Below are 15,150 nucleotides of genomic sequence, written 5' to 3' on the forward strand. Positions count from 1 at the left end.
ATAATGTATTGGCTATAGTTTGAACAAAGGAGAAAATTGGGAAATGGTATTCAAGAGAAGACCGAGAGTAGAGAGTTCTTTGAATACACATCTCCCAAAGTTTCACTCTTCAAAGTTCAAACTGCTGTGAGAAAAGGAGCAAAAAAGAAACAGAGAAAGAAACACAGTTTCTATAGATCATTCCTCTTTCCATAAACCATGGAGACACTTCCAAAATGAAAATCTGTCATTAAAACAAAATAGTTTACGTGTGGTGTAAGTATGAATTCCAGTAATGCGTGTAGGTTCTGAAAAGAACGGCAGTAAAAAATAGAGAGAAGGTAAGTCATATAATCAAACCCTGACACCAACACCATGGAAGCTTTTTTATTGCTCTTCAATTGAAAATGAATCAATGTAATTCTGTAAGGATGCAAGTACATTTCCTCCCCATTAATATACACAGGAATCAGTATTAACACAATAATAATTCATATCCTTTGAGACCCAAGAACATTTTTTCTTTGATCTTCTCAATTCACATGGGGAGAATCTCAATCCTGGTTTTGAACCATTTTTTCCATTTACTTGTAGTTGGCCCCTTATTCCTTTGATCTCTGCACTTCATGGTGCCATCAGAATAATTTATCGAACGATTCATAACTGATTTACAAATTGCGAGGGGATGTACTTGTGGACCCATCACTTCAAACTTCTCAGTTTTGGTTCGAAGCCATAACCATATCTATATGCTATCTGATGCAATTGATCGTATCCTGCTAGAACTCCTGCCCCTGCCATTCCTGAAAGCATGTTGGCAGTCACCCCTCTAAACAATGCGGCAAAACCCTCATGGCGAATAATCTGTAAGAAAGCGTGTATGGCATTCTGATACTTGGTAGGCTGTCCAGAGGTAAGCATCATTCTTCGACGCAGAGTATCGAAGGGATATGCACAGAGCCCAGAAAAAGTTGTAACACTCCACCCTAAAATGAAACTGGCAAAGAAATTACCCTGCAACAACAAAATTAGTTGATGTTGAGAGCTTATTATGCAACTTGGAAACCGATATAGTTATTAAAGCTGGTTACCACGTAAACACCCGGTACATTGACATGTCTATATGTATATACAATAACATGAGAAAGAATAATGATTCAAAAATACGGTCATGTTACCATTGTCATCATCACATGTCCACATGGAACAGAGTGAACTAGTTTTACATAAGTGAAGTGTGCCATTATCAACTAAGGGATGAGTGCTATAAAAGTGAGTACTTAAATGATGTAAGGTGGCTTCATGTGACTCAAGTGTATAGAGGGCCCAGTTGCGTGGAACATGGCATAACCAGAAGCCTTGTTAGCATGACACAGGCATATCATACAGGCAGCATTCTTTGGAAAGTACTTTATAATATGTAAGCATGCAAAAGGAAGTAAAATCTTCCTATAAAACTTCGTGCAGGAACAACTCAACTCAACTCAACTCAACTAAGCCTTTGCCCCAAACTAGTTGGGGTCCCAAACTCCGTGCAGGGTACATGGAGATATAAAAAACATATGTAATACAAAAACAGAATAAAAGACATAGGTTAGACTATCCAAATGCCATCTCAGATATGAATGCCCAACATGCTTACCTAATAGCAGTCTTATTAAAAAATTAGGCATCCTAATTACTGAACAAGCAAAATAACGGTAAGGGGTCTATGATGGATCTTCAATCATTGACGTCGAAATATCTAAAGGCAGTAGTTCTGCAACAAGAATTAGAGGGGCATACCTCCAGTGGTCCTACGAGAACGATGGGCTTCATGGTATCATAGATTCCAAAATACAGACCCCTGTAGAGAGTAATCCCCGTGATTGATACCCCAAAGCCCCGATAAAGACCGGCAACTCCATCACTTGATAGGGTCTTCCGGTACACATCTAGCAGTCCCTTAAACTGGCGCTGACTGCTACCTCGGCCTTCCAGTGCATCTGTGCCCAGTCGGGTTCGTGCATAATCCAAATGGTATAGAAAGAAGGAAGTCAGTGCGCCGGCAGCACTACCGGAAGCTACATTGCTCGCTAACCACTTCATATACCCATCTTTCTCCTTTGAGCACCCAAAAAGGCCCCGGAAGTAATCCTTGAACGCAAAGTTGAGAGCCTATAGACAAGAAAGCAATATCCCTTTGTAAAAGTTTCCATTTGATAAAATAAAATACTACTTGCAGAGAAATGGAACTTTCACAAGCAATTCAAACTGATGCATAATTCTTTATTTGACAGTGAAATTCAAATCGATACATAATTCTTCTTTATTTGGCATTGAACCTTGAAATTGTATGATGGCCAACTCATCAAAATACCATCAGATGTTGATTAGCAAGAAGTTCCTATAAACTGGATACATTGAAACGCTGATCAAAATTTACCTTTCATATAGCTAACTCGGATTTCTGCAAGTATCCAGGTGATGGTTAGTGCTTGCCCTGTTTTGAAAGGGACCTATGCTAGATAAACAACAAAACCTTGGACAGTGGTAAAAAACAAAACCATGGTTTTAAATTTCCAAGAAAGGACTGAAATGTTTCTATTCCCATCTCCACCAAAACAAAATTCACATGATTTCCTTTTACATCATTATTTCCTCGAAATTTTGACAAAAATTCCTGAAATTTCTGAAATTTGACAAAAATTCTCAAAATTCGACCGAAATGGTCGGAACGACATAAAAATTGAATGATGTTATTATTTGCATTTCATTTCATTAATGCATAGAATAATATTTGATAGGCAACATCATTGAACTGCACAATAAAGTAATCCTACTATGCATGGGATATCAGATCGGCATAGGACCAATAATACCTCGTAACTTTAGGTGGTATTGACATAGAGTTGGGGTCCTTAGAGGGGATATTGGTGGTGGTGGTGGGATGGGGTGGGGGGTAATTCTGCTCAAATTTTCAAGAACAATTTAAATTAATGAGAACATGCAAAGGCAGCTTAAGTTTTAAACGCAAAGAAAAACGTTAAAGGGGGTGAATTTATCCTCGAGCAGTGAACCATTCTCACAGAAACTGTTCAGAGAGAGAGAGAGAGAGAGGGGGGGGGGGATATCATTTCCCTTTGTAAAAGATTAAAAACTTTCATCATTTGCATATGTTTCCATGTGTTTCCGTGATTTTAAAAGATTTCCACTGAAATCGAAATGTTACTGTTTCTGTGACGACCGAAACCGAAGCCAAAACCGAAATTTAAAACCTTGTTTCCTTGTGGAAGGTTTGAAATATAAACAACACTTGATAACATTCTTTATCAAATAGAGCAATGCCATTCGCTAGTAACCATTCACAAAAATAAAAAAATGTATATGTCTAGATAATGATGTAACAAGAGAAGGTACATAAGCATCAAAATGAGCTAGACGAAGGAATAAATTTCATTTTATTTTGTCATAAAGGAAAGAAAATATGATGATGCTTTCCTAACTAACATGCCTCACTGTCGAAACTAGAGACAATATCAAGAGCCAGAGCAACTAAATGTAAATTATGTAGAGATGGATGACCAAGATGTTGATTCCATAGTTGTAATGAATCTGCAATATGCAAAGCAGCATCAGCAAGGCTACAATCCAGGCAGTCAACGTTTGACTCAACTCCTTCACCAATTGTCTTCTTTGTTTGGAGATTGTGAAAAAAAACAGGAAGAAGGACAAAATGTTATGGAGCAGCCAAGAGCGTTAGTTAGTGTACTAACAGACAGTAAATTAGAAGGAAAGTTAGGCAAATGTAAAACCAATTATAGTGAAAGAGACTTTGTGGGGGCATACAGTCCCTTAACTAATGATAGGTGCAAGAGATCCGTCAGCAAGGGTGACGGAAGAACGACATTTTGACATGCCAAGAAAAATGAAAGTCGATGAGTCACCAGCCATTTAATCAGAGGCACCTGAATCAATTATCCAAGGGGAAGGGCAATGAGAAGTAATAACATTGAGCATATGAGCCACCACAGTCGAGGAAGAGGAAAGGCAAACAGCTGAAGATTGGAAAATCTTGAGCAACTTTTCGTAATCATTCCAAGGAAGTAAAAAATAATCTTCAGTAGGAGGAACAGGCATTTGAGCCTCGCTGGATTCAATATCTGAAGTGTCTTCTCCATCAACAAAATATGACGTGTTATCCCAAGCAGGTTGACAAAATTTATCCCAACAATTATACGAAGAGTGACTTGGCAATTCACAATACGTACACTTTCAATCAACCCCTTCTCGTTTACCATTGTGACTTCTCCCTAAGCCACAACCACGACCACAGCTATTGGCCACAAATCCACAGCCAGCGCCTCCATGCTCAGCAGAAGACGCATGGGCAAAGTACTCATTAATAGATAATTGGAAGGATTAGGATGAGAGACACCCCATTGGAGGCGAGAGTAGAGATTGTTCAACGAGGGCAACTTGTTGTGTACCAAGATTTGTGCACGTACAATCATATTCAAGGCCAGGACCAGATAGAAATTTAGCAACCATGAACTCTTCCCAATAAGAGTATTCATAGAAACACATTCAGTTTGCAGTTCATAATTTGTGGATTGGCTAGGGAAAGCATTTTGCTCTGTTCAGTCCACCATTAGTCGTCTGTTCGGTTAATGACAACAATTCGCCAAGTTTACAGGCCAGATTCCGTAAACTCACGGGCAGCATAGGAGACTGTTAAAGCATAAAAGATTAAATAATGCCATCTCCAACAGCTTAAGCTTTTGGAGTAACTGGTAGTTTAACATGATATCAAAGCAAGGTCCTCGGTTCAAACCTCCTTGATAGCAAAAATCCACATGCAATGGCCAAACCCAAAAGAGGGACCCACATGTGCCACGTGCAGGCCAACCCTAGAAAGAAGGTCCACACTTGAGGGGGAGTGTTAAAGTATAAAAGATTAAATAACGCCATCTCCAACAGCTTAAGCTTTTGGAGTAACTGGAAGTTTAACAGAGACCACGGTATAGTGTTTCAAATATTTGAGTTTAAGAATTCTACCATACCATTGGCATTCAACTAATAACTTTGTCAGACATTTCCCAACCAGAGAACACATATCTAAAAATTGCTCAATTCACTAATTTTGGATCAAATAGCAAACCAATTTGCAGTTCACGGCGAATCTGCTGTGCTCAATATGCTAAATTTAGAGCATGTGGGCTTGCGTGGGAAATTCTTCAACTAACTACCAATACCCAACTTTTATAGTAACAAGAGAAAACTATATAATTTCTCAGAAAAGCAAAAGAAGAAAAAGAACCCAATTATGGGAAATTTCTCAAACAAACAAAAGAAGAAAAAGAACCCAATTATGAGAAGGGTGGAGAGTAGTGTGCCTTAATGAGGAGAATAAGCAGAAAGTTGTCCATACTGGGCTCCTCCTAAGCCGGGTTTTTTTAAACTTAATTTTGATGTGTCTAGTTTGGGGAACCCTGGACCTGCTGGCATTGGGGGAGTATTGAGGAATGACCGTGGTGAGGTCATTTGGGTCTTTGTGGGGCGGTGGGGCCTATCGGGGTGAAGGACTCTTCAGAGGCTGAAGTGAAAGCTGCCCATAAAGGCACCAAGTTACTTGCTAATGAACGGTTAACTAATGTGGTGATTGAGGGAGATTCCCTCAATGCTAAGGTGGCTCAGCGGGTCGGCTTCTCACCCTTGGAGATTTGACCATCTATTCGAAGAAATGCTTGATTGGACGGGATCCTCATAGTTTATGTTTAGGCGTATTCGTAGGTCTGCTAATTCGATAGCATATGACCTGGCCAGAGATGGTGTTACTATGGAGGAGTTGGCCCTTTATGATTCTCTACCACCTTGAGGCCTTGCTACTAGCAGTTGTTGGAGCAAGCAGCTGAAAACAATGGACAGCAGTTGATGGAGCAAGCAGCTGAAAACAATGGATCTAACTAAGAAAATTAGTTCAAAATTACAAAAAATTTCTGACTTGAATGAAGGATGACAAGCAATCTGGATTGTGATATAGTCGTACGTCTTCGAACGCCCACCTTAAAGTGTTATTCGACCCAACTCCGGTGCAGGGATCAGATGACCGAACCACCTCCAGGAACAACAGGAGAATAGATTGTTGGAATGCACCACCAAACAATCCGATCAGGCAAGCTCTCTAAGGAAGCTCTAGAATAGTCTCTTTTTCCTTCGTATCTCTGGATGCTAGAATGAGGGCTCTATTTATAGAGTTCAAGCAGCAACCCAAAGGACACAAATTAAATGTGACCATTCATGAATTTATGAATCTCTTGATGAAGCATGCATGAATCTCTAGGTGACTTTTCATAAATTCAAAGTCCTTAAGAGCCATGCATGAATCTCCACATTCATTGAAACTTCTAAGAATTAATGTTTCAATGAATAAAGAGCCTTGCATGACTCCTAATCCAAAGATTCATGAATGAAACATTAGTATTCATGAATCTATACATACATTGAAAATTGAGCATCTATGAATCATTGAAACTTGAGCATTCATGAATCGCTATATTCATGTATGAGTCTCAACATTAGAGCCCAATAAATAGAAATTCAAGGTTTGAAACTCACGAAGATTTTAGTATTAAAACCAACAATCCCCCACAAGTTTCAAACCTATCAACAAGGTATTAGAGAGCACTAGTCACATTGTGCATAATGAAAATGTCAGAAGACTTGAATTTTCAAATAGATTATCTGAATTGTAGTGCAAGTACATGGTGGACTTAGCCTTGAACCAGCACATTTCTACTTTTCAGTAATCACACATGACTAGATCCAGAGTGCATGTGCATAGTGGACCAAGCTTTCAACTATCACACTACTCACAAACTTGCCTGAAACAAATAGCACACACAGTGCCCGTCTTGGTTCTGCGAGGGCTCTAGGAGTATACCAGCTCCATAGGAAACACATAGTTTCCACCCTAACATAGGTGTGTCCTTTAGTGTGTTCCTGTCAAACACCCCGTACCCAAAGTACTTCGGACCACATTAAGGCTTAAAAGCCAACCTTTTTACTATTACAGATTTCTGTGTGGGCTCTAGCAATCTCTCAGACTACATAGGAGATGGTAAATCTCCACCCGCACATAGGCGAGCTCCTTAGAGTATACATAATACTCAAAGTATACACAATACTCAGGACTCATTAAGGCACTCAAGCCAACCTCAACTCAAACATTTTTCTGTATGGGCTCTAGCAGTCTTGCCTACTCAGACTACATAAGAGGTAATATTCATCTACCCATACATAGGTGAGTCCCTCAGGGCATGCACCTGCCATGCATCCCGCACACAAAGTGCTTTGGGCTCATTAAAGCTTACAGACATCCTTTACTCCAATAGGTAAAGTGCACTAACACAGGAATGGTCTCAAACGATTAATATTAAAGTGCACTAAAATAAATCTATCTATATTTCATTCTTTGAACCATGAACTATATTGGATGGTGGACTAAGCTTTGAACCACTAACAAAGTTCAATGGTAGATACAGATATAAACAGATTACACAGGTATGAGACCCATTCCGACAATCGTCTGCTCAATCAGTTCCCTTTTCAAACCTTTTGTCAAGGGATCTGCCAAATTCGCTGAAGATCGGACGTCTAGCAACGACTCCGTGAATTATCAGCTCATTCAGATAGCCATGCTTCAGCCGAACTGTCATCTTCCTTCCGTTGAACAGTGAGTTCTCAGCAACAACACTTGCAGCCTGATTGTCACAATACACTGTGATCGCAGTCAGTTGCTCCTTCTGTAACGGAAGATCTAACAAGAGATCTCTGAGCCACTCTGCTTCATCTCCTGCACTTCCAAGGGTGAAGAACTCATATTCCATAAATGATTGTGCTATCATAGTCTGTTTTTTAGACTTCCACGACATGGCTGCACCACCCAGGGTGAACACAAATCCGCCTGTCGATCTGCACTTATCCGGTTCTGAGCACCAACTAGCATCTGAAAAACCTTCGACCACTGCAGGATACCCAGAATAGATTAAGGCATGATTAAGGGTAGCTTTCAGATAACTCATCAGTCTCTGAATAGCATCCCAATGTGCCTTTCCCGGATTACTAGTAAACCGACTCAGCATCCGAACAGCAAAGGCTATATCCGGTCTTGTACAGCTCATGGCATACATCAAACTGCCAATCACCCTCGAGTATTCCAACTGTCTGATTGTCCTACCAGTGTTGGGTCCAAGCTTCTTGTTGTAATCATACGGCACATACAGCTCTGGTAAGTCGAAATAGCCATACTTGTTCAGCATCTTCTCAATGTAATGAGATTGAGATAAAGCAATCCCAGACTCAGTCCTTAAGATCTTGATCCCAAGAATTGTGTCAGCAGCTCCAAGATCCTTCACAACTGAGTTGAGAGAAACTTCTTTATAGATGTCACAATCTGTAAGTCACTCCCAACTATGAGCATATCATCAACATACTTTGCTATAAAGGCACTTGTCAGATCCACTGACTCGGAAACCATACCCACGGACAACCTTGTCAAACTTCTCGTGCCACATCTTTGGAGCTTGCTTCAAACCATAGAGAGACCTGATAAGCTTACAGACTTTGTTATCAAGACCTTTGACCACAAACCCCTCTGGCTGCTTCATGTAGACTTCCTCAGTTAGGTCACCATTTAGAAAGGCTATTTTTACATCCATCTGATGTCTCACCATCTTCTCGATTGCAGCTATCGCTATAAGTAATCGAATGGTTGCAATCCGACAGACCGGTGAGTAGGTATCGAAGAAGTCAATGCCTTCTTTCTGAGTGAAACCTTTAGCAACCAGTCTTGCCTTATACTTCTCAATGGTACCATAAGCACGCAGCTTCCTCTTGAAAATCCACTTGCAGCTAATAGGTCGAGCACCTTCTGGAAGATCCACGAGTTTCCAAGTGTTGTTCTCCATCAAAGAGCTCATTTCGTCTTCCACGGCTTCTTTCCAGAGCAAAGCATCTCTGGATTGCATGGCTTCTTCAAATGTTTGAGGATCACTCTCAACATTATAGGTGATATGGCCAAAAGATGTGAACTTCCTTTGTCTCTTAGGCCTTGGCTCATCAGCTTCTTCCACAGGAACATCAACAGGTTCATCATAGATTCCATTTTCCTGAGAGGTAGAGGGAGGAGCAGGAGCGTCAGGGTTAGCTTCAACTTGAACCTCTTCTCTAACATTCTCAGGTGAGTCCTTTAAAGAGATTGATTTGTCCTTGATGAACTTGTCTTCGAAGAATTCAGCATCTCGGGCTTCAATGATAGAGTTGGTGTTGATATCGAGAAATCTGCAAGCATCACTATCCACAGCATATCCAAGAAAAACAGATTTGTTTGCCTTGGCTCCAAGCTTTGGCCTTCTAACATCTGGCACTCGAACATAAGCCAGACACCCCCACACTTTGAGCATTCTCAAAGATGGTCGATACCCGAACCAGAGTTCATGAGGAGAGATCTTCGTCTTGGCATAAGGAACTCTGTTCAAGATGAAGTTGGCTATAAGAAGCGCCTCACCCCAATAACAGGTTGGAAGTCCAGATGTCAGAAGCATAGAATTCACCATCTCGGTGAAAGTCCGGTTCTTCCTTTCTGCTATCCCATTTGACTGAGGAGAATGCCGTTTCAGCGACAATCCCATGTTCTTTGAAGTACGCCTCAACATCTTTAGAGCGGTATTCACCTCCTCTGTCGCTTCGAAGTCTCTTGACTGAACGTCTCAATTGCTTCTCGACTCGAGTTCAAAACTCGACGAACTTATAGAAAGCCTCGTCTTTGGACTTCAGTAGATAGACATGACAGAACCTTGTCTGGTCGTCGATGAAGGTGATAAAGTACTTCATGCCACCTCTCGTAACAAAGCTCTTGAAGCGCATGTGTCAGAGTGGATTAGGTCCAACACCTCTATACTCCTTGTAACACTAGGAAAATGCTTCCTTGTGATCTTGGCCTGCGCACAGACCTCACATTTGCCTGGTTTCTCACCCCTACAGTTGGGTAGAAGGCCTTGTTTACACATGTCATGCAACTCTCTGTAGTTGACATGCCTAGCCTATTGTGCCACAACTCAGAGGAGTAAGCAGAAACAGAAAGTTCATTTACTAATTCAGGGGCATGAGTTACAATTCTCATCTTAAACATACCATTAGTCTTGTATGCATTGCCAAAGTACAATTTTTTAAAGGATAGCACCGCCTTACCACCTTGAAAATCCAAGCGCATTCCAGCATCACAAAGCAGACTCCCAGATACCAGATTCTTGGCAATTAAAGGAACATGCTTCACATCTTTCAGTGAAAGAGTTTTACCAGATGTGAGCTTTACCACCACAGTTCTGACCCCGAGTACATCAACTGAAGATCGGTCTGCCATAGCTACTGATTATGGTCATGCGGTGTAGGTGGAGAATAAGGACTTGTTGGCACAGACATGAAATGTAGCACCCGTGTCTAGCCACCAGTCCGTAACATTAAAGGGATCCACCGCCTTCGAGACCATTGCCACGAAGTTCTCGACCACAGCTACAGACTCCTTCTTTGGTGCCTTGCAGTCATTCGCATAGTGGCCAGGCTTTCCACAGTTGTAGCAGTTTCCCTTCTTCTTGAAAGTCTTCTTCTGAACATTTAGATTAGACTTCTGGTCTACCGCCTTTTTCTTCTGGAACTTGGTTTGCCTTTTCTTCTTCTTCTGGGTTTCACCGGTATTCTGAACGACCATGTTTGCAGTTGTCTTTGATTAGTTATTCGTTTTTAGAACGAATCCTAACTTCATCTTCAATTCTGATGAACCGCTTCAGATCAGAAAGTTGCACTTGCTTTTTCCAACGGTGCATTTCGGTAGAAAAGGACATCCAAGATGGAGGCAACTTATTTACAATTGATCCAGCGACAAAGACGTTGTCGAGCTCCACCTTATCTTCCTTCAACTTCTGAACGAGTTTCTCCAATTCCTTAACTTGAGGTAAAACCTCCTTATCATCTTCAAATTTCATGTCAAGAAATTTGTCGATAAGGTGGGTTTTGGAGAGACGCTCCTCATCTTGATATTGCTGGTCCAAACCATCCCAAATCTCCTTAGCAGAAACCTTTTGGGTATAGACATATGCTAGGTGGTTTGAAAGGCTACTTAGCAAATAGCTCTTGCAGAAGTCAATGTCACGCTCCCATTGAGCATCTTTGGCAGCATCATCCTCACCAAACTCAGGTTTGGCATCGGTTACAACATAAAAAATTTTAAGCAATTGCATGCCGAAAACAACCTTTCGGTGCCAAGCATTGAAATTAGAACCATCAAAGGTTTCCAATTTCAAGTTGCTAAAACCCATAGTAGTAGTATCCATTGTTTTCCAACGAATAACACTTTAAGATTGTTGGAGCAAGCAATTGAAAACAATGGATCTAAGAAAATTAGTTCAAATTTACAAAAATTTACTGACTTGAATGAAGGATGACAAGCAATCTTGATTGCGATACTGCCGTACGTCCTCGAACGCCCACCTTAAAGTGTTATTCGGCCCAACTCCGGTACAAGGATCAGATGACAGAACCACCTCCAGGAACAGCAGGAGAATAGATTGTTGGAATGCACCACCAAACAATCCGATCAGGCAAGCTCTCTAAGGAAGCTCTAGAATAGTCTCTTTTTCCTTCGTATCTCTGGATGCTAGAATGAGGGCTCTATTTATAAAGTTCAAGTAGCAACCCAAAGGACACAAATTAAATGTGACCATTCATGAATTCATGAATCTCTGAGACATGCATGAATCTCTAGGTGACTTTTTATAAATTCAAAGTCCTTAAGAGCCATGCATGAATCTCCACATTCATTGAAACTTCTAAGAATTAATGTTTCAATGAATAAAGAGCCTTGCATGAATCCTAATCCAAAGATTGGTGAATGAAACATTGGTATTCATGAATTTGTACATACATTGAAAATTGAGCATTTATGAATCATTGAAACTTGAGCATTCATGAATCGCTATATTCATGTATGAGTCTCAACATTAGAGCCCAAAAAATAGAAATTCAAGGTTTGAAACTCACGAAGATTTTAGTATTAAAACCAACAGCAGTCTCTTGTGTTTTCCATTGTTTCTCTTTTATGTATTTTGACCATCTCGGTCTTTCTTTTAATGAAATTGGCTACCATTAAAAAAAAGAACCCAATCGTGTTTTCTCTAAAAAAAATCCCAATTTCGACTGGGTAATCAAATCTTCTACAAAAACCCAAAACATAAATATAAAAAATATAATCTATTTGTCTAGAACTAACCCAGACAGACGACGGAAGAAAAAAAAACAATAGATACTTTCTATAAAGAGCTTAGTTTCAATGAATACCAGAAGTCATTTCCCTACATCAAAAACACAATAATACAGAACCAATACATAAAACCATATAAAAAAACATAGCACTACAGGGCAAAAAGAAAAGAAATCATAATAAATAACCAATTTCTTTAGACACAAACAACAAAATAGCAATTAAACCCAATTCACAGCCATAGAGAAGAAGAATTTAAAAAAAAAAAAACAAAACAATTACCTGGGTGGGGAAATATCGGATGATATTGGCCTGATTCCCTCTCCAAAGAGCCAACACACCTTCATCTCTCACCACCCTCCCAAAGCAATCCCCAATCCCATTATAAGGTCTCTTTAATAACCCTCTCTTCAATAGCTCCCCTTGATTCTGTAACAGGAGCTTCACCCTCTCGATGGGGGCCGCTGCGCTCTTGGATATGGTTGCAGCGGCCCCACCCATCATGAAATCAACGGCCATTTTTTCCGATGCCCTCTCGGAGATCCCCATCCCCTTCTCTCTTCCTCCTCACAGGGGGGCCTTGGATGATATAATTTGAATTAGAGGTGGGATTTGCAAGATTCTGGGGCATTGATTATTAGTGATGAGGAATCTCTTCAGATTCTTCTTCGGTTCGTGGACAATATCCAACTAGTGGGTTTCACTGGACGACACTCTGTGGTAGCCCACCTAACCGAAATTGCATCAACAGGAGTTATAGAACCATTCATCTAGTGGGCCCACTATGAAAGACATACTTGGCGAATGATCTTAACCTTATGTTTGCAGGGTTATTAGATACGTTCGCCTCCTTTTCTTCTCAGGTTGAAATTACCGAAACGTACCAAATTTCGGTCGAAATTTCAAAGAAAATCTTAAATTTTTATTCCTTAACAAATTTCAGCCAAAATTCATCCCAAAAAACTGACATTTCGAGCGTCTTTACGGCCAAAATTTCAAGATTTTGGCTAGGTCCGAAAAATATGCTAAAACTGAAAGGCCGAAATTTCAAAGAAAATCTTAATTTTTTATTCCTTAACAAAAATTCAGCCAAAATTCATCCCAAAAAACTGACATTTCCCAGCGTCTTTACGGCCAAAATTTCAAGATTTTGGCTAGGTCCGAAAAATATGCCGAAACTGAAATTTCAAACCATGATTATGCTTACTTCTTTTGCACTATAATCATTTCCCATTATAAGTTTATAACCTTGCATCTTTCTCTTATGGTTAAAATAGAAGCTATTGAAACTGAAAAAGTAACTTTGGCCGTACACTACCCTTTTGTTTTGATATTGTCAGCACGCTTATGTTTTACGTTGATGACATCTACTACTGTATAGCTTGAGAAAAAATGATTTTTTTTTATTTTTTTTTGTGAGATTTACATTACTCTTTTACCATTAACCCATTTGCTGATATCTAATATCTATCTCTATGAGAAATAATTTGAGGGTAAAATCGTAATCAGCATACGAAAAGTACCAACCCCGGGTACCTGTCTATGACAATTACGGAAAAAAAAAACTACCAAGAAGAGGTAAAGACATATGACAATGACAAAAGAACTACTTTATATTACTCACACACTTGCAAAATATTGACGGATTCCGGGCATCTGAAGAGGGACAACAATTATGGAAACCTCTATCGATTGAAGAGCTAGGATCAGCCTATATCGATTGGAGGGCTAGGATCAACCTATATCGATTGGAGGGCTAGGATCAACCTATGGGAAAGATTTTACGGGCACACCGATTGATGTTATGTTCCATCACATGGACGGTTTGGATCAACATATAACCCGATATAGATCGAAGGGTTCGGATCGACCTATGAAAATTATTTTTTGGGCACAACCTATGTAGGCAGTGGCCCATCTAATGGACGGTTTGGATCATCCTATGGTACGGGCCATACCGTACATTTTAATAAAGTGAGGAGTGCGATCATCAAAATACGGTGAGTAGTGCCATTATAAAATATGGCAGTGAGGACATTAGCACTATATATAATTTGAAACCATTGTTGTTACTTGGATGTTCCCGCGCGGGTCGGGTTCAACCCGAATTTGGGTTGGATCGGGTTAAGCTTTTTCGCAAATCGGGTGGGGTTGGGTTGGGAAAAATCAAACCGAATTGGAAATCGGGTCGGGTCGGGTTGGGCTGTTGGGCAACCTGACTGACTCGAAACCTGAATTTGGGTTCCATTTGAAAAAGTTATGTATGTGTGCTTTTCTTTTTCAACACTGAAATAGTCTCCACATTCCACAATGGACGGTTTGGATAATCCTATGGTGCGGGCCATATCGTACTTTAATAAAGTGAGGAGTGTGATCGTCAAAATATAGTAGCGCGGATAACATTTCCATTTGTTAATTGTTAGTCTCTGTTCGGTTTGGATTTTGAGAACCGATTGTGAGTTAAAAACTGATTATTGGTGAATCACTATTGGTTCTCAAAATCCAAAACAACCCGGCTTGAGTTGAGGTGGTCAACAATTGGTACCATATCAAATCGGGTCAACCCGACCGAATCCAAATTGGAAATCAGGTTGGGTCGGGTTGAGGAAATTGCAAATTGGGCTGGGTCGGGTTGAACCCAGTCGGGTTGGAAATCAGGAACTACTTTTCCTTATTAACTATGTGCGGGTCAAATTACGAAAAGTTTGATATTACGAATGCAGGACACCTGTAAAAATATTGACGAATTTTGGGCACTTTAAGAGGAACAACAATTATCGAAACCTCTATAGATAGGAAGGCTAGGATCAGCCTATGGAAATTATTTTAGGGGCACAACCTATTTATGTTGCATGGACGGTTTAGATCAATCTATG

The 15,150-nt window shown here is 40.2% G+C and overlaps 1 protein-coding gene across 1 annotated transcript; it reads right to left on the reverse strand.

Annotated features, from left to right (window-relative positions):
* Positions 1 to 341: 341 nt before the first annotated feature.
* ER-ANT1 (endoplasmic reticulum-adenine nucleotide transporter 1) lies at positions 342 to 12,987 on the reverse strand. The gene is made up of 3 exons (XM_077359292.1): positions 12,557 to 12,987; positions 1,765 to 2,136; positions 342 to 993 (listed from the first exon to the last, which is right to left on the reverse strand). The coding sequence occupies exons 1-3, from the start codon at positions 12,821 to 12,823 to the stop codon at positions 682 to 684; spliced, it is 951 nt and encodes a 316-aa protein (XP_077215407.1). The 5' UTR covers positions 12,824 to 12,987; the 3' UTR covers positions 342 to 681.
* Between the last annotated feature and the right edge of the window lie 2,163 nt (positions 12,988 to 15,150).

The sequence above is a fragment of the Tasmannia lanceolata genome, unplaced genomic scaffold (assembly GCF_043159265.1).
Source record: "Tasmannia lanceolata isolate RefF3 unplaced genomic scaffold, GAP_Taslan_0.1 ptg000018l, whole genome shotgun sequence".
In the NCBI taxonomy this organism is placed as follows: domain Eukaryota; kingdom Viridiplantae; phylum Streptophyta; class Magnoliopsida; order Canellales; family Winteraceae; genus Tasmannia; species Tasmannia lanceolata.